This window comes from Nerophis ophidion, linkage group LG07 (assembly GCF_033978795.1).
Source record: "Nerophis ophidion isolate RoL-2023_Sa linkage group LG07, RoL_Noph_v1.0, whole genome shotgun sequence".
Lineage (NCBI taxonomy): Eukaryota > Metazoa > Chordata > Actinopteri > Syngnathiformes > Syngnathidae > Nerophis > Nerophis ophidion.
The window spans coordinates 10,760,125-10,781,097 of NC_084617.1; the positions used below are offsets into that span (position 1 = coordinate 10,760,125).

Consider the following 20,973-nt stretch of genomic DNA (forward strand, 5'->3'; position numbering starts at 1 on the left):
CTTGTTTCCATGTATTAGCTGCACAGGACTAGAATATATACGTTTGTAAGATTTTGTAAATGTTTATTTACGTACCTTAATTGTAACACAACAGTAAACATCGTCATGGACCCACTAGCTGTGGAAGCTAGCTATCCAATCAGCTAAACAGACTCAAATTTACAAAGCTGAAGCAATACAAAAATAATGTAAGTTAATAATACTAACACAGACACTTGTAAATACGTTAGCATATTAGCTTACATAACGATAGCGTGTTCAACACTTTTGCAGAAATCACACATTGGACGGTTTAGTAAGTAAGAATAGTTTTAGTTATATTGTAAAACTTAACAACTTTGGAGTGATGAATGAAAAATCCATGTGAGTAGAAACGCTATGGATGAATAGCAGACGGAACAGGAGTTGTACTTCCAGTTAAAAGCTCAGTCCGAACAAAAGGGCATTGCAACACCTGCACTTAGCAAACTTGTCCAAAAGATGGCGCTATAGCAGAAACTTTTTTTTATATATATATAAAACTTTTGCATGATTAAAATCACAAATTAGCCACACCATTTTGAAGCCGGCAAGGTTCAAAGTAGAGGGAAAAAGTAGCGGCTTTTAGTCTGGAATTGATGGTGTATTTATTTATTCCACACTCGGGAAGGTATTTGATTGAAGTGCAGATTTTTACGCACCGTAAGAAAAGTAAAAACTGTAAACAAGTAATAATAAATAATACATGTTGCGCACTAAACCATTTTACTTTGAAAATATAACAGACACACTGACAAAATTTTTCTCACCAAAAAAAAAGCATATGTAACAATATTTAAACTTCGATATAATCCAATAATGCAACAAATGATCATACATTCCATGCATTGTTTTGTTGAAATAAGTATAAATATGTAAATGTCTGCTCCTCCTATGATGTTAAAGCAAATTGTCCATCAAATTAAACAATGTACAAATGAAAACAGATTTTACCGTAAAAATAATTCTCAGCTCAATGTTAAGAAAAAAAAAGTACAATCAACAGTATATTTTATGATTAAAAAACTGGCAGCTCAGTCACCAGAATTTCACCATAGAAAAATCCAACCAAAAAACCTGTAATTTTTACAGTAATCTAGCGCCTGAGCTGCTAGTTTTTCCCACAAAATGTAAAAAAAAAATGTTTGAATAGATATCAAATGCATCGGCAATGGTGCAACAGTATCAATCTAGTGACTGAGCTGCCAATTTTTCCCACAAAATGTAATAAAAAATGTTGAATAGATATCAAATGCATCGGCAATGGTGTAACAGTATCAGTCTAGTGACTGAGCTGCCATTTTTTCCCACAAAATGTTAAAAAAAATGTTTGAATAGATATCAAATGCTTCGGTAATGGTGTAACAGTATCAATCTAGTCACTGAGCTGCTAGTTTTTCCCACAAAATGTAAAAAAAAAAAAATGTTTGAATAGATATCAAATGCATCGGCAATGGTGCAACAGTATCTATCTAGTGACTGAGCTGCCAGTTTTTCCCACAAAATGTAATAAAAAATGTTGAATAGATATCAAATGCATCGGCAATGGTGTAACAGTATCAATCTTGTGACTGAGCTGCCAGTTTTTTCCCACAAAATGTTAAAAAAAAAATATATATATATATATATCAAATGCATCGGCAACGCAACAGTATCAATCTAGTGACTGAGCTGCCAGTTTTTCCCACAAAATGTAAAAAAAAAAAAAGTATGAATATATATCAATTGCATCGGCAATGGTGTAACAGTATCAATCTAGTGACTGAGCTGCCAGTTTTTTCCCACAAAATGTTAAAAAATATATATAGATATCAAATGCATCGGCAACGCAACAGTATCAATCTAGTGACTGAGCTGCCAGTTTTTCCCACAAAATGTAAAAAAAAGTTTGAATTGATATCAATTGCATCGGCAATGGTGTAACAGTATCAATCTCGTCACTGAGCTGCTAGTTTTTCCCACAAAATGTAAAAAAAAATGTTTGAATAGATATCAATTGCATCGGCAATGGTGTAACAGTATCAATCTAGTGACTGAGCTGCCAGTTTTTTCCCACAAAATGTAAAAAAAAAGATATCAAATGCATCGGCAACGTAACAGTATCAATCTAGTGACTGAGCTGACAGTTTTTCCCACAAAATGTAAAAAAAAAAAGGTTTGAATAGATATCAAATGCATCGGCAATGGTGTAACAGTATCAATATAGTGACTGACCTTCCAGTTTTTTCCCACAAAATGTTAATAAAAATATATATATATCAAACGCATCGGCAACACAACAGTATCAATCTAGTGACTGAGCTGCCAGTTTTTCCCACAAAATGTAAAAAAAAAAATGTTTGAATTGATATCAACTGCATCGGCAATGGTGTAACAGTATCAACAATGGTGTAACAGTATCAATCTAGTGACTGACCTGCCAGTTTTTCCCACAAAATGTTAAAAAAAATGTTTGAATTGATATCAATTGCATCGGCAATGGTGTAACAGTATCAATCTCGTCACTGAGCTGCTAGTTTTTCCCACAAAATGTAAAAAAAAAAAGGTTTGATTAGATATCAATTGCATCGGCAATGGTGCAACAGTATCAATCTAGTGACTGAGCTGACAGTTTTTCCCACAAAATGTAAAAAAAAAGGTTTGAATCGATATCAATTGCATCGGCAATGGTGTAACAGTATCAATCTAGTGACTGACCTGCCAGTTTTTCCCACAAAATGTAAAAAAAAAATAGTTTGAATAGATATCAAATGCATCGGCAATGGTGTAACAGTATCAATCTTGTGACTGAGCTGCCAGTTTTTTCCCACAAAATGTTAAAAAAAAAAAATATATATATATATCAAATGCATCGGCAACGCAACAGTATCAATCTAGTGACTGAGCTGCCAGTTTTTCCCACAAAATGTAAAAAAAAAAAAAGTATGAATATATATCAATTGCATCGGCAATGGTGTAACAGTATCAATCTAGTGACTGAGCTGCCAGTTTTTTCCCACAAAATGTTAAAAAATATATATAGATATCAAATGCATCGGCAACGCAACAGTATCAATCTAGTGACTGAGCTGCCAGTTTTTCCCACAAAATGTAAAAAAAAGTTTGAATTGATATCAATTGCATCGGCAATGGTGTAACAGTATCAATCTCGTCACTGAGCTGCTAGTTTTTCCCACAAAATGTAAAAAAAAAATGTTTGAATAGATATCAATTGCATCGGCAATGGTGTAACAGTATCAATCTAGTGACTGAGCTGCCAGTTTTTTCCCACAAAATGTAAAAAAAAAGATATCAAATGCATCGGCAACGTAACAGTATCAATCTAGTGACTGAGCTGCCAGTTTTTCCCACAAAATGTAAAAAAAAAAATGTTTGAATTGATATCAACTGCATCGGCAATGGTGTAACAGTATCAACAATGGTGTAACAGTATCAATCTAGTGACTGACCTGCCAGTTTTTCCCACAAAATGTTAAAAAAAATGTTTGAATTGATATCAATTGCATCGGCAATGGTGTAACAGTATCAATCTCGTCACTGAGCTGCTAGTTTTTCCCACAAAATGTAAAAAAAAAAGGTTTGATTAGATATCAATTGCATCGGCAATGGTGCAACAGTATCAATCTAGTGACTGAGCTGACAGTTTTTCCCACAAAATGTAAAAAAAAAGGTTTGAATCGATATCAATTGCATCGGCAATGGTGTAACAGTATCAATCTAGTGACTGACCTGCCAGTTTTTCCCACAAAATGTAAAAAAAAAATAGTTTGAATAGATATCAAATGCATCGGCAATGGTGTAACAGTATCAATATAGTGACTGAGCTTCCAGTTTTTTCCCACAAAATGTTAAAAAATATATATATATATCAAACGCATCGGCAACGCAACAGTATCAATCTAGTGACTGAGCTGCCAGTTTTTCCCACAAAATGTAAAAAAAAATGTTTGAATTGATATCAACTGCATCGGTAATGGTGTAACAGTATCAATCTAGTGACTGAGCTGCCAGTTTTTTTCCCCCAAAATGTTAAAAAAAATATATATATATACATCAAATGCTTCGGCAACGCAACAGTATCAATCCAGTGACTGACCTGCCAGTTTTTCCCACAAAATGTTAAAAACATTTTTTGAATTGATATCAATTGCATCGGCAATGGTGTAACAGTATCAATCTCGTCACTGAGCTGCTAGTTTTTACCACAAAATGTAAAAAAAAAAGTTTAAATTGATATCAATTGCATCGGCAATGGTGTAACAGTATCAATCTCGTCACTGAGCTGCTAGTTTTTCCCACAAAATGTAATAAGAAATGTTGAATAGATATCAAATGCATCGGCAATGGTGTAACAGTATCAATCTAGTGACTGAGCTGCCAGTTTTTCCCCACAAAATGTTAAAAAAAAACGGTCTACATAATAAGATATCAAATGCATCGGTAATGCTGTAACAGAATCAAACTAGTGACTGAGCTGCAAGTTTATCCCACAAAATGTAAAAAAAAAATGTTTTTGTACATAAATAGATACCAAATGCATCGGCAATAGTGTAACAGTATCAATCTAGTGACTGAGTTGCCAGTTTTTCTCACAAAATGTAAAACGAAAATGTGTGTACATAAATAGATATCTAATGCATCGGCAATGGTGTAACAGTATTAATCTAGTGACTGAGCTGACAGTTTTTCCCCACAAAATGTAAAAAAAAATGTTTGTGTCCATAGATATCAAATGCATCGGTAATGGTGTAACGGTATCAATCCAGTGACTGAGCTGCCAGTTTTTCCCACAAAATGTAAAAAAAAATAAATGTTTGAATAGATATCAAATACTTCGGTAATGGTGTAACAGTATCAATCTAGTGACTGAGCTGCCAGTTTTTTTCACACAAAATGTAAAAAAAAAAAATGTTTGAATAGATATCAAATACATCGGCAATGGTGTAACAGTATCAATCTAGTGACTGAGCTGACAGTTTTTCCCACAAAATGTAAAAAAAAAAAAATGTTTGAATAGATATCAAATACTTCGGTAATGGTGTAACAGTATCAAACTAGTGACTGAGCTGCCAGTTTTTCCCACAAAATGTAAAAAAAAAATGTTTGAATAGATATCAATTGCATCGGCAATGGTGTAACAGTATCAATCTAGTGACTGAGCTGCCAGTTTTTTCCCCACAAAATGTTAAAAAAAAAAAATATATATCAAATGCATCGGCAACGCAACAGTATCAATCTAGTGACTGAGCCGCCAGTTTTTCCCACAAAATGTAAAAAAAAATGTTTGAATTGATATCAATTGCATCGGCAATGGTGTAACAGTATCAATCTCGTCACTGAGCTGCTAGTTTTTCCCACAAAATGTAAAAAAAATGTTTGAATAGATATCAATTGCATCGGCAAGGGTGTAACAGTATCAATCTAGTGCCTGAGCTGCTAGTTTTTCCCACAAAATGTAAAAAAAAAAAGTTTGAATAGATATCAATTGCATCGGCAATGGTGTAACAGTATCAATCTTGTGACTGAGCTGCTAGTTTTTCCCGCAGGATTGTAAACATTAGTCCATTAGTTGCATAACTGAAAAAGTTATGGACAGATTTTTAAACTTTAGGAACTGTCGGAAATGGGATTTTGGGGCTGATCCGGATCACCGTCTGCATTTTTGAACTGTGTTCCTATTGCGCTTGCCGGGTGAATAAGTGTACTCCTGCTCTTGTAGTTTCCAGACTGCGGTCCACAGTCACCTCCTCTTCATCAGCCTGCCTTCATCCTGCCGCAGCTCAAATGCAAGAAGCTCCGAGAGCCTCCTCGCTACGAAGACGCAGTGAAGCACACGCGCATGGCAACAGCTGCACAGGTGCATCAAACACCACATGTTGGCAGAGACATCTTTTGTTGGGATTCAAAACTCCATTGCATCTTCCACTCAGAAGTACTGGACGCTAGTAAATAAATACACAAACACCATGCAAACACTGCCCCCTGGTGGCCGTCAGCAGTAAATACAGAGGACTCCACAGCAGTCTTATCAACAGCAGAGAGTACTATGGTCATTTTTATTGTATTCAAGGCCAGACATATCATTGTTCAACACACCTGGAAGTTAATTAAAAGAGCTGAGGCCACATTTGTAGAAAAACATGGTAAAAAAAATAATTCAATAAAAGTGCTCCTTGTTTCCCTGCAGGGCGTCTCTGCGGCCAGCCAGCAGATGGACGACCTGTTTGATGTCCTGATTGAAAGCGGCGGTAAGAATGACGCACTAACCCAAACTAGTCTCAAGTAGCCAAATAGTGTCCTCTGTGGTGGACATGTTGTCACCGCCTATGTCATGGAGATATTTGCCAACCCTCCCGGATTTTCCGGGAGCGCCTCTCCCGAAAACCTGCCAGGACAAATTCTCTCACGAAAATCTCCTGAGTGACGTCTCGACAGCCTGTTTTCACCTCCGCTTTCCCACAATATAAACAGCATGTGTGTCCAATGACGTTATAACTGTAGAATGATCGAAGGAGAGTTCTTGGTTTCTTATGTGGGTTTATTGTTAGGCAGTTTCATTAACGTCCTCCCAGCGCGGTAACAACACACAACAACAGCAGTCACGTTTACGTCTACCGTAAAGCAGTTCGTCTGCCGTAAACAGCAATGTTGTGACACTCTTGAACAGGACAATACTGCCATTTACTGTACATGCATATGGTTAGAAAAACGAGGATGGACAATTCAACCCTTAACTCAACAATGAGTAAAATGAGTGTTATGTGTGTGTATATGTGTAAATAAATGAACACTGAAATTAAAGTATTTATTTCATATATATATATATATATATATATATATATATATATATATATATATAACCATGCCCCCCACCCCCTGAAATCGGAGGTCTGAAGGTTGGCAAGTATGGCAATGGACATCATTTCTTTAGTGTTTGTTGATGTCCTCTGTAATGGACATTTGGCAACATCCATTTTAGTTGACATTTGTCGATGTCCTCAAGGGCTGCTCTAGTTAGAGAAAAAAACCCAATATATATATATATATGTATATGTATATATATATATGTATGTATATTTATATATATATATATATATATATATACATACATCCACACACATATATATATAAATATATATACTGTATATACACACATATATATGTATATGTATGTATGTATATATGCATATATGTATATATATATGTATGTATGTGTATATATATATATGTGTGTATATGTATGTATGTATGTATATATATATATATATATAAGCACCATTCCTATTTATACACACATGTTCTTGTATGTATAAATGTGTTTACATATATGTGTATATATATATATATATATATATACATATATACATATACATAAACACATTAATATCCACACACATACTTACACATCGATATATGTACACAAACATACCTACCTACGTAACACACAGTGTTGTTGCCATGTCTTGCAGAGATATCCCCCTTCATTAAGCAGGAGCCTCCCAGCATGGACAAGCGTCTTCCTGTCACCCCCAGCGTCACTCTCCTCCCTGTCAACACCGTCCTGTCACGCCCTCCTCCTCTGGTCCAAGTGGCACACATGCCGCCCACGACCTTGGCCCCCGACCCCCGGTTAGACTCCCTCCTGAGTGCAGGTGTGGAGGAGCCGCTGAAGCTGATAGAGGAGCTTCACTCTGAACTTCACGCCATGGACTGGCTGGACCTGACCTTGTGCTCGCCCGCAGAGGGTGTGGACGCCGCAGCTGTGTCGGCAGCGCCCGAGGGCGTCTTCACCGCGGACTTCCTCACCGCCCATGAACTGCTCTAGGTGACCCCTCATATATTCTTGCTGGAAGGAAAGACACCAGGAAGTGAGGTGTGGGACTGCTTCAAGGTCGTAAAACCTGATTTGTTGGCAAGGTCAGGTACTGATTAGTTATTATTTAAGCCTATTTTGTTTGTACAACATCAACGTGGTTGCCAGCAGAATGGGTGATGCCCTCTGCTGGCCACATCCCAAACTGCTCCCATGAGTAGTCAGACAGTTGAGAACTATTGACCACATCCAGCATAATATTTGATGTATAGTTTGTAATATACTCATTCTGCTTTTCTTACCTTTTTTATACAAACATGTGCTTTTGTCATTAAACTACACACAGCTTACTTCTCTCTTTACTACATTTACTGTTACCTAAATATACACAAAGTCCAATTTTTGGAAAATAGGTAACGATTAAAAGGAAACAATCAGAATAGGGGTGTATAGGGCGGTATAGCTTGGTTGGTAGAGCGGCCGTGCCAGCAACTTGAGGGTTGCAGGTTCGATCCCCGCTTCCGCCATCCTAGTCACTGCCGTTGTGTCCTTGGGCAAGACACTTTACCCACCTGCTCCCAGTGTCACCAACACTGGTTTAAATGTAACTTAGATATTGGGTTTCACTATGTAAAGCGCTTTGAGTCACTAGAGAAAAAGCGCTATATAAATATAATTCACAATATTAGACACACCCACAAGTAGGCAGAAGTACTTGAAAGTTTTACATTTCAGTGCCTTCAGGATTCTGCACATTTTGTGTGAGTGTTGCGGCCTAAAATGTCTGCATCTCATGGCAGCTTCTAGAACAATGGTTCTCAACATTTTTTCAGGGAACATTTTTTTTTAAATTCAAGTACCCCCTAATTAGAGCAAAGCATTTTTGGTTGAAAAAAGAGATAAAGTAGTAAAATACAGCACTATGTCATCAGTTTCTGATTTATTAAATTGTATAACAGTGCAAAATATTGCTCATTTTTGTAGTGGTCTTTCTTGAACTATTTGGAAAAAGATAAGTGAAAAATAAACAAGTGATTCAACTATAAACAAAGATTTCTACACACAGAAGTAATAATCAACTTAAAGTGCCCTCTTTGGGGATTGTAATAGAGATCCATCTGGATTCATTAACTTAATTCTAAACATTTCTTCACAAAAAAAGAAATCTTTAACATCAATATTTATGGAACATGTCCACAAAAAAATCTAGCTGTCAACACTTGAGTATTTTTTTTTTCACAGTTTATGAACTGAAATTCATATTTTGTCGAAGTATTATTCAATAAATATAATTATAAGGGATTTTTGAATTGTTGCTATTTTTAGAATATTTTTCAAAAATCTCACGTACCCCTTGGCATACCTTCAAGTACCCCATTTGAGAACCACCGCTCTAGCAAAAGGTGTGTTTTGTGAAACTATTTTTTTTTTTAAATAGCATTTAATCAACTTGTAATTTTAGGTATTTGTTATCAATGTTTTCACGTTTCCTTATAACTTAACTTCAGAAAGTACAGGATTTCAACACAAATGTGTAAAATACTATATTGATGTTTTTTTCCTGCACAAAATTGAAAAGTAGACGTGAGATTATGTGCAAAAGCACATACCGTATTTCCTTGAATTGCCGCCGGGGCGCTGATTAATTTAAAACCTCTTCTCACTCCGGCGTTTACCAAAGGCATGCGGTAAATTTAGGCCTGCGCTTATAAATTTGAGTGTGATGTAAGGATACCATCATGAAAAGCACATTTAATAAAAAAAAACATTATGGTCTTACCTTTACTTATAAATGAAGTCCATGCGCAGCTCCTTCTGATCAAAAGCATCGATAAATTGTTTATTGAAGGCTTCCTTATCTTTCTTCAGTTTTAAAAGTCTCTTTGTCTCGATGGAGATCTTCCTTTATTACTTCCTGCTTCGATTGAAAGTCCAGTTTAGAAATCAGTTTTGTTTTAGATATGTAATCCTCCATGTTAAAAGTGCAAGCGAGAGGAAAAAATAAACGATCGCTGCTCATTTTTGCTGCTTGTTGTCACTTCTTCTGTAGCAGAGTAGTCGCAAAAAGGATCACTAGCACCCTCTACCACCAGGAGGCGGGAGTCATTTAATGACTCATATTTGACACACGCAGCTACGGTATATTAATAAAACATAGCTGCTTACTGTTTTTTTTAGCATATTCAATAGCTTGGACCTTAAATCCTAGTGAGTAGCTCTTAATCTTCTTCCCTTTATGCGATTTCAAATGATTGTAATCAGCCTCCTCCAGTTTGAAAATTATGACAGGTGAAGTTTCACTCGTGACGTGACGAGTTTGACCCGGTGGAAATTCTAAGCATATGCTAATTATTTTGTGAAATTCTAGACATGCGCTAATAAAAATAATATTTTGCGAAACGAGTTTGACCCGGCAGTAATTCTAGGCAGGCGCATACTATATACCCGCTGGCAATTCAAGGAAATACCGTATTCATTTTAATCTGTTTTATCAGTGACTGATAGTCCAAGAAACACTAGCATAGATATACCTATTTATAGATCACACATTCCTGCAGGGACTGAAATGTATATATTTGTCATCAATTAAAAAAAACAGTCATCTGTCAGGCTGTTTCTTTTAATTGATGAAATTATATATCAAATAGAATTTCATGGATAGTAAAGAAAGTGTACAATTTTGATATGAAAAATAACCTGCTGGTGGACGTTCAAGTGGAGCCAAAGAGTCACTTTTTCCTCAGCCTCTTCATGAAGGTCACCTCGTCCCTGTTCCTGATGCCATAACTGCACAAACAAAAACATCAATCACCTTGCAAAAGAGACAGAAATGAAATGAAATAGTGGTTTTAAATGATCACATCACTTACTCTTTCAACCTCACACGGTCGTCCTCTAACTTCTCCCCCTGAAACACTAAATTGTAGGTTCTCCACACGTACCTCCTGACAAGGACAAGAAAGCTTGGTGAGATCTTCAATAAACTACTAAAAGTTCATAAGACTGCTTTTTACATTCAATAAACCACTAAAAGTTCTTAGTTTATTAAAGTTATTTTTTTTTTTAAACTCCTATCACAACTTCCTCAGAGTGTTTTGTTTATTTTTGATAAACTACCAAAAGTTCTGAGGATATATATATTTTTTTTTATCTTCAAACCTAAAAGTTCTTAGGTTTGCTTTTTAACCTTCAATAAACTTAAAAGTATTTCTAATGGCTTTTTTTTACCTTTAGTAAACTATTGCAAGTTCTTAATAGTGTTGTTTTTTGTACTTTCAATAAACTATTACAAGTGTTTAGGAGTGTTTTCTTTTACCCTCCGTAAACTTAAAAGTTTCGGAAACGCTTTTTTCTTTTTTTTCAATAAACGTTTGAAAGTTTAGTGTTTTTACCTTCAATAAAATATTAAAGAGTTATTGAGTGTTTTTTTTATTTTCAATAAACTATTAAAAGTTATTTGTTTATTTTTGATAAACTACCAAAAGTTCTTAGGAGTGGTTTTTTTATTTTTTTATCTTCAAACATAAAAGTTCTTAGGTTTGCTTTTTAACCTTCAATAAACTTAAAAGTATTTCTAAGGGCTTTTTTTTTTACCTTTAGTAAACTATTGCAAGTTCTTAATAGTGTTTTTTTTTACCTTCAAAAAACTATTACAAGTTTTTAAGAGTGTTTTCTTTTACCTTCAGTAAACTTAAGTTTTCAGAGCGTTTGTTTCCTTTTCTTCAATAAAAGTTTGAAAGTTCTTAGTGTTTTTGCCTTCAATAAAATATTAAAGAGTTATTGAGTGTTTTTTTTTATCTTCAATAAACTATTAAAAGTTATTTGGAGTGTTGTTGCTTTTTTTTTTTTACCTTGAATAAACTTAAAAGTTCTTAGTTTACTGAAGATTAAAAAAAACACTCTTAGTTATTTAGAGTGTTTTTACCTTCCATAAACTGTTAAATGTTTTTAGGGAGTGTTATTTTTTTATACCCTTATTAGACTAAAAGTTCTTACGAGTATTTTTCTTTCAATTAAATTTAAGTTTCATGAGTGTTTTTTTTACCTCCAATAAACTATTTTAAGTTCTTCGGAGTGCTTTTTTTTTCCTTCAATAAACTATTAAAAGTTCTAAGGTAGAATTTGTTCTCTCTTCTCTTTAATGGACAAAGTTTTTAAGAGTATTTTTTATTTATTACTTTTAATCAATTGTTGAAAGTTCTTAGGAACGTTCTTTCTTCAATAACATTTTAATTCCTGAGTGTTTTTTTAACTTCAATAAATTGCTAAAAGTTCTTAAAATAGTTTGTTTTTTTACCTTTAATAAACTATTGCAAGTTCTTAGGATTGTTTCTTAACCTTCAATAAACCCAACAGTTTTTCCAAATATTTTTTTACCTTTAGTAAACTATTGTACATTCTTAGGAGTGTTTTTTTTTTTACCGTCAACAAATTATTTTTCGGGATTGTCTTCTACCTTCAATAAACTATTAGAAGTTTTTAGGAGTGTTTTATTTTAACTTCATTAACCTAAGTTTTAGAAGTGTTTTTTTTTTATATCTTCAATAAACTCTTAAAAGTTTTTAGTGTTGTTTTTACCTTCAATAAACTAATAAAAGTTATTAGGAGTGTGTTTACCTTCAATAAACAATTACAAGTTCTTAGGGAGTGTTTTTTATCTTCAATAAACTATTTGTCACTCTTGGGAGTGTTTTCTTTTTCCTTTAATAGCCTAAAAGTTTTTAGGAGTGTTTTTTTCTTCTTTCAATCAATTATCAAAAGTTCTTAGGAGTTTGTTTTTTTTTAACCTCAAAAAACTTAAAATTTTTTAGGATGTTTTTTTTTTTACCTTCAATAAATTATTCAAAGTTTTTAGGATTGTTTTTTTTTACCTACAATATATTATTGTTAAATACTTAGGGATTGTTCTTTTTTTACCTTCAATAAACTATTAGAAGTTCTTAGAGGTGTTGTTTTTACCTTCAAAAACTATTAAAGTTAATTAGAAATGTTTATTACCTTCAATGAACTATTACAAGTTAGTAGGAGTGGGTTTTTTTTCACCTTTAATAAACTTATAAGTTATTTAGACTGTTTTTTTTACCATTAATAAACTGTTAACATTCCTAGGAGTGTTTTTAATTTAAACTAATAAAATTTATTTGGAGTGTTTTTTTCTTCAATAAACTACTAAAATGTATTTTGAGTATTTTCTTTACCTTAAATAAACTAATAAAATTTATTTGGAGTGTTTTTTTTACCTTCAATAAACTACTAAAAGTTATTTGGAGTATCTTTTTTTCTTTCAATAAATTACTAAAAGTTGTTTGGAATATTTTTTTTACCTTCAATTAACTATCCATCCATTTCCTACCGCTTATTCCCTTTTTGGAGTTGCGGGGGGCGCTGGCGCCTATCTCAGCTACAATCGGGCGGAAGGCGGGGTACACCCTGGACAAGTCGCCACCTCATCACAGGGCCCTTCAATTAACTACTAAAAATTATTTCGATTATCTTTTTTCTTTCTATAAATTACAAAAAGTTATTTGGAGTATATTTTTTTACCTTCAATAAACTAGTAAAAGTTATTTGGAGTATTTTTTTTCTTTCAATAAATTACTAAAAGTTATTCGGCGTATTTTTTTTACCTTCAATAAACTACTAAATGTTATTTGGAGTATCTTTATTTCTTTCATTAAATTTCTAGAAGTTATTTGGAGTATCTTTTTTACCTTCAATAAACTAGTAAAAGTTATTTGGTGTATTTTTTTTCGTTCAATAAATTACAAAAAAATATTTGGAGTATCTTTTTTACTTTCAATAAACTACTAAAAGTTATTTGGAGTATCTTTTTTCTTTCAATAAATTACTAAAAGTTATTTGGAGTATTTTTTTTACCTTCAATTAACTATTAAAAGTTATTTGGAATATCTTTTTTTCTTTCATTAAATTACTAAAAGTTATTTGGAGTATCTTTTTTCTTTCAATAAATTACTAAAAGTTATTTGGAGTATTTTTTTACCTTCAATTAACTATTAAAAGTTATTTGGAATATCTTTTTTTCTTTCATTAAATTACTAAAAGTTATTTGGAGTATCTTTTTTCTTTCAATAAATTGCTAAAAGTTATTTGGAGTATCTTTTTTTACCTTCAATAAACTACTAAAAGTTATTTGGAGTATCTTTTTTTCTTTCATTAAATTACTAGAAGTTATTTGGAGTATCCTTTTTACCTTCAATAAACGACTAAAAGTTATTTGGAGTATCTTTTTTTCTTTCATTAAATTACTAAAAGTTATTCGGGGTATCCTTTTTTTTCAATAAATTACTAAAAGTTATTTGGAGTATCTTTTTTCTTTCAATAAAATACAAAAAATTATTTGGAGTATCTTTTTTTCTTTCATTAAATTACTAGAAGTTATTTGGAGTATCTTTTTTACCTTCAATAAAATACTAAAAGTTATTTGGAGTATCTTTTTAACCTTCGATAAATTACTAAAAGTTATTTGGAGTATCTATTTTCTTTCAATAAAATACTAAAAAATATTTGGAGTATCTTTTTTTCTTTCATTAAATTACTAGAAGTTATTTGGAGTATCTTTTTTACCTTCAATAAAATACTAAAAGTTATTTGGAGTATCTTTTTAACCTTCAATAAACGACTAAAAGTTATTTGGAGTATCTTTTTTTCTTTCATTAAATTACTAAAAGTTATTTGGAGTATCTTTTTTCTTTCAATAAAATACTAAAAAATATTTGGAATATCTTTTTTTCTTTCATTAAATTACTAGAAGTTATTTGGAGTATCTTTTTTACCTTCAATAAAATACTAAAAGTTATTTGGAGTATCTTTTTTCTTTCAATAAATTGCTAAAAGTTATTTGGAGTATCTTTTTTCTTTCAATAATTTACTTGAAGTTATTTGGAGTATCTTTTTAACTTTCAATAAAATACTAAAAGTTATTTGGAGTATCTTTTTTACCTTCAATAAAATACTAAAAGTTATTTGGAGTATCTTTTTTTCTTTCATTAAATTACTAGAAGTTATTTGGAGTATCTTTTTTACCTTCAATAAAATACTAAAAGTTATTTGGAGTATCTTTTTTCTTTCAACAAATTACTAAAAGTTATTTGGAGTATCTTTTTTCTTTCAATGAATTACTGGAAGTTATTTGGAGTATCTTTTTAACTTTCAATAATATACTAAAAGTTATTTGGAGTATCTTTTTTTATTTCATTAAATTACTAGAAGTTATTTGGAGTATCTTTTTTACCTTCAATAAACTACTAAAAGTTATTTGGAGTATCTTTTTTCTTTCATTAAATTACTAGAAGTTATTTGGAGTATCTTTTTTACCTTCAATAAAATACTAAAAGTTATTTGGAGTATCTTTTTTTTCTTTCATTAAATTACTAAAAGTTATTTGGAGTATCTTTTTTACCTTCAATAAACTACTAAAGGTTATTTGGAGTATCTTTTTTTTTCTTTCATTAAATCACTAAAACTTATTTGGAGTATCTTTTTAACCTTCAATAAAGGACTGAAAGTTATTTGGAGTGTTTTTTTTTACCAGTTGATGTGCCTCACGCTGCCTTCCCGCTGCTGCTTCAGCTCCACAAACCTGCGAATGGCTTTCTTCAGGTCCAGGACGGTGGCGTCTTGGACCACCACGATGGCTGCAACACACACATGTATTTACTGGAGGCCAACACAACACACACATGTATTTACTGGAGGCCAACACTGAATAAGAGATTCAAAAAGGTTCCTAATAACAAAACATACGCATTATTTCACCATCGGCCTTCAAAACCCTCACGGTCATGGCCTGCCCGTACTCCAAAGCAATCTGAGAATTGATTTCTTCCAACGTCACCTGCAGAACAAAAGACAGTTTTGTAATACTTAAGGATTGTGAAAGGTAGGCACAATTACAAAAAAAAAAGTGCAGTTCCCTTTATAGGACTTTTAGGCCTTGTTAGGCTTTAAATATGATCAATGTTGAAGCAATAACAATATGTCGTGTTTGGATTGTGAAATAATGGCAATATTCACAATGTTCAATGTTCAATGTGTTTATTTAGACCAGGGGTGTCCAAAGTGCGGCCCGCAGCTAATTGTTTACCGGCCCGCCACACATTCTGGAAATGCTATAGCAAAAATAAAAAGGACATTAAAAATATTGGAATGAGGTGAAATCTAATGAGAAAAAGTTGCAATGTTGACACAAAGCTGCCATGCAGGCTGTTTTTTTTTCTTTTGTCTTTATTTTACCATGTAAAAAACATCTTTACCATGAATTGATTAATGTGGACCCCGACTTAAACAAGTTGAAAAACTTATTCAGGTGTTAGCATTTAGTGGTCAATACGGAATATGTACTGTACTGTGCAATCTACTAATTACAAGTTTATATATATGTATATGTATATATATATATATATATATATATATATTTTTGCCATTGCTCAAAACAAAAAATATTGACCAAAAAAATCCACGTTATAATGAATTATTTCCAAAGCTCCAATTAGTTCAAAAATTTCACTTTAAAATGTTTTATGGATGGATGGATGGATGGATGGATGGATGGATGAATGGATGGATGGATGGATAGATAGATAGTACTTTATTGATTCCGTCAGAAGAGTTCCTTCAGGAAAATTAAAATTCCAGCAGCAGTGTACAGAGTTGAGATCAATTTAAATAAAAGTAAAAAGTAAATAATGGGGGTTTAAATGGAAACAAAATAGAGAAATATTACAATAAGAAAAAAAAATAAAAAGCAACAATGGGAATAAAAATATAAAAGTAAAATAAGAATATAACAAGACAAAGTAGGCAGTAGTGACCATGTTATGAAAACGTATCGCACTGTTATTTTTATGTGGTAAATGTTGCATATATTGTGCAGTTGCCATATAAAAACAACGTTTCCTTTTACAAAACAGCAGAAAACAAACAAAATAATAGTTAAAACGTAAAATCGACACATATATCTGAAGTTGATCTCGTAACTTAAGTGTTGAAAGTTACAAAAAAAAAACTAATAAAAATGTATCACTTTCTGAGTGGAGCACCTTTTGGATATTTAGTGGTATGTTATTAATCTTTTCACTGTGATTACTCAAAAATAATAAAAAATTAAAATCAATGGCGCCCTGCATTATTGATTTTTTAGGGCTCTGATTACTAAATACTGCAGATTTCAGTTTTACTATTAAAAAAACAAAGATGTTTTTGACAGAAATGCCATAAAACCTTTTTTTTTTTTTTAAGTTGATAGAGATTTACTGTAAGCGTTAAATAAAAAAATAATAATACAATTTTTACTTATTTTTAACATTTTAATAACTGAGACCTTTTATGGTCCCCAGCACCCCTAAAGGTAAAATAAATTTTAAAAATCCATATACTTTGTTATGGTTTGAAAATAAAAAATATCAAACTGGCCCCCGCATGCTTTAATTTTTCCGTGTGCGGCCCTCAGTGGAAAAAGTTTGGACACCCGTGATTTAGACATTTTTTTTTTTATAATTATGCAACCTATTTTTAGGGTTTTGCCTCTTTGTAATGTTAAGTTCCTGTTATTCACTATATGCCTTGAGCTCTTATTTTGAAGGTGCGGACAGCAGAAGTGGTGTCATGTTGGAGTGGAGCGAAGGTTTCGAGAAGAGAGAAAATAAAGTGGTCCTCATGTAAAACTAGAGCCTCCGTGTTTGTTATTTTATAGTCTTATACCAGGGGTGTCCAAACTTTTTCCACAGAGGGCCGCATTTTCAAACCATAACAAAATATATGGATTTTTTTTTTAATCCTTAGGGCTCCTGGGGAGCAGAGAGGGTCTCAGTCACTAAAATGTCAAAAATAAGTACAATTATTATTTTTTTATTTTATTTAATGCTTACAGTAAATCTCTATACCAACTTGAGGTTGATATAAAGTAAAACAAATAAGGTTTTATGCCTTTTCTGTCAAAGACAACTTTGTTTTTTTATAGTAAAACTGAAATATGCAGTATTTAGATAGATAGATAGATAGTACTTTATTGATTCCTTCAAGAGAGTTCCTTTATTTAGCAATAAAGCCCTCAAAGATGCAGGACAACATTGATTTTAATTATTTTATATTTTTGAGTAATCATAGTGAAAAGTTAAATAAAATCCTACTAAATATATTTGAGATCCGAAAGGTTCCCCACTCATAAAGTGAAACATTTTTATGAGTTGTTTTTTTTTTTACTTTTAACACTTAAATTTCAAGATCAACTTCCGATATATCTGTCGATTTTAAGTTTGAACTATTATTTTGTTGGTTTTATGCTCTTTTGTCAAAACTTTGATGTTTTTATATGGCAGACACACAACATTAGATAATTTTTAAGTAATAATTCATTATACCAGATTTTTTTTTTTCTTTTGAGCAATGGAAAAAAAAGACAAAAGGAAAAAATAAACTTTTTTTCTCATTAGATTTCACCTCATTCCACGTTTTTTTAAATGTTTTTTTATTTTATTTGAGACACTAGTGATTTAGGGCTATATAAGTAAACATTGATTGATTGATTGATATTTTTGCAATACTATCAATTTTGCAATTTTTCCAGAATGTGTGGCGGGCCGGGAAACGATTAGCTGCGGGCCACAAATGGCCCCCGGGCCGCACTTTGGACCCCCCCTGTCTTATACAGTATAGGAGACTTGTATAGACCCTAGGTTACAATTATCTTTATAAAAGTGACAAACAATCAAGTTGTTATTCATGCACACATCTTTCCGGGGGTTAACAATATAAAAATCGGTGCGTTTTTTCTTCATATCAAGTTCATGCTGTCATGCTTTTATTTTGAAGGGTACTTTAAATGTGCCCGGAACAGGAAGTCTGTGTGTGCATATTTTAATGAGTTTTTAACTAAACCGCAGTTATGTTTTATTGTATTATTGCTTAGCGATACCGAAGAAGTTTCCGGGAGACTCCCGAAATTCAGCGCCTATCCCGAAAACCTCCCGGGAGGCCACGCCCCCTCCAGCTCCATGCGGACCCGAATGACGTGTCGACAGCCTGTTTTCACGTCCGCTTTCCCACAATATAAACAGAGTGCCTGCCCAATGACGTTATAACTGTAGAATGTTCGAGGGCGAGTTCTTGGTCTCTTATGTGGGTTTATTGTTAGACAGTTTCATTAACGTCCTCAAAGCGCGGTAACAGCATACAACAACAGCAGTCACGTTTTCGTGTACCGTAAAGCAGTTCGTCTGCCGTAAACAGCCATGTTATGACACTCTTAAACAGGACAATACTGCCATCTACTGTACATCCATATGTGACAATAACATCTATGACAAGGGTGTCAAACTCTGGCCCGCGGGCCAATTTCACTTGGCCCTTGAGGCAATACCAAATTAACATTAGAGCTGGCCCGCCGCTGTAACACCGGATTCACCGCTAACACTCTTACTTGCCAACCCTCTCGATTTTCCCGGGAGACTCCCGGAGTTCAGTGCCCCTCCCGAATTTCACCCTGGACAACAATATTTGGGGTGGGCTTTAAAGGCACTGCCTTTGGCGTTCTCTACAACCTGTCCCCACGTCCGCTTTTCCTCCATACAAACAGCGTGCCGGCCCTGTCACATAATATATGCGGCTGATACACACACACAAGTGAATGCAATGCATACTTGGTCAACAGCCATACAGGTCACACTGAGGGTGGCCGTATAAATAACTTTAACACTGTTACAAATATGCGCCACACTGTGAACCCACACCAAACAGGAATGACACATTTCGGGAGAACATCCGCACCGTAACACAACATAAACACAACAGAACAAATACCCAGAACGCCTTGCAGCACTAACTCTTCCGGGACGCTACAATATACATCCCCCGCTATAACCAAACCCCGTCCACCTCAACCCCACCACCAAAAAGAGGCATTCAATTTTTATTTAAATTTTATTTGATATGCCATTGATATTTTTTAATTATTATTATTATTTGAAACTCGATTTTGCATGTCATTATAAAGTTATATAAGCCTTGCTTGTTCAATATTCAATGCAAAACGTGTTTGGGTCCCTATTAAAAGGTTAATTTGTTCAACCTCGGCCCGCGGCTTTGTTCGGTTTTAGATTTTGGCCCACTCTGTATTTGAGTTTGACACCCCTGATCTACGGCTTTTAGAGCAGTGGTTCGCAACCTTTTTTCAGACACGTACCCCCTGTGAACATTTTTTTTAATTCAAGTACCCCCTAATCAGAGCAAAGCATTTTGGTTAAAAAAAAAAAAAAAAAAGATAAAGAAGTAAAATACAGCACTTTGTCATCAGTTTCTGATTTATTAACTTGTATAACAGTGCAAAATATTGCTCATTTGTAGTGGTCTTTCTTGAACTATTTGGCAAAAAAGATATCAAAATAACAAAAAATTTGTTGAAAAATAAACATGAGACTAAATTATAAATAAAGGTTTCTACACATATTGGGATGAGGTGAAACTTGTCCTTCCGCCCGATTGTAGCTGAGATAGGCCCCAGCGCCCGCCGCGACCCCAAAGGGGATAAGCGGTAGAAATGGATGGATAGCTGTAACTATACTCATTCCCTCTTAACCACGCCCCCAACAACACCCCGCCCCCAACCCCTGACCACGCCTCCCAACTCCCGAATTCGGAGGTCTCAAGGTTGTCAAGTATGCATAAAAATTACCTAACCGCGTTCCTCCAACTTTAAGGTGACAGAATTACCTGAATAGGAAGATCACAAAGTAAAGGATCCTGGACAAGACGCGCCAGTCCCTCCTCAAAAACGTCCAGAATGTCGGCATGTGTTTCATCCTCCATGTCCTCCTCCGCTTCCTTTTCCTCTTCTTTATCCTTCATGTTCGGTCCACCGCAAGCCTCTTCGCTCGGCAGGTCCATTGTAAATAAAAGTTAAAGTCTTTGTTCGCACACAAAGCGTCAAGTTTAGTGGTTGAGAGAAAAAGTTTTGTGGCAAGTTCATGAAAACACAGATGTGCGTCGTCACGGTGAAATTGTGAGTCCGGCGTATAAAACATGCCCCAGGTAAACTGTTCCTCGGTGACGAAGGTTCCGGGGGAAACAAGGCTTTACTTTCGTCGATACTTGGATGTTTGTCTGTATTTTGCAACTCGGATGATTAA

At 33.7% G+C, this 20,973-nt stretch overlaps 2 protein-coding genes across 5 annotated transcripts in view; one reads left to right on the forward strand and one right to left on the reverse strand.

Annotated features, from left to right (window-relative positions):
• mrtfbb (myocardin related transcription factor Bb) overlaps positions 1 to 8,181 on the forward strand; it is a 257,515-nt gene extending 249,334 nt beyond the window's left edge. For all 4 annotated transcript variants that reach the window (XM_061905325.1, XM_061905324.1, XM_061905328.1 and 1 more), the window contains 3 exons: positions 5,738 to 5,875; positions 6,206 to 6,266; positions 7,488 to 8,181. In XM_061905325.1, coding sequence (XP_061761309.1) covers positions 5,738 to 5,875; positions 6,206 to 6,266; positions 7,488 to 7,843 — 555 coding nt within the window. In that variant the 3' untranslated portion in view covers positions 7,844 to 8,181. The remainder of the gene's footprint in view (positions 1 to 5,737; positions 5,876 to 6,205; positions 6,267 to 7,487) is intronic.
• Positions 6,536 to 20,879, reverse strand: snrnp25 (small nuclear ribonucleoprotein 25). Its single transcript, XM_061905329.1, has 6 exons — positions 20,558 to 20,879; positions 15,596 to 15,686; positions 15,381 to 15,486; positions 10,702 to 10,776; positions 10,529 to 10,618; positions 6,536 to 7,864 (listed from the first exon to the last, which is right to left on the reverse strand). The coding sequence occupies exons 1-5, from the start codon at positions 20,729 to 20,731 to the stop codon at positions 10,561 to 10,563; spliced, it is 504 nt and encodes a 167-aa protein (XP_061761313.1). The 5' UTR covers positions 20,732 to 20,879; the 3' UTR covers positions 6,536 to 7,864; positions 10,529 to 10,560.
• Between the last annotated feature and the right edge of the window lie 94 nt (positions 20,880 to 20,973).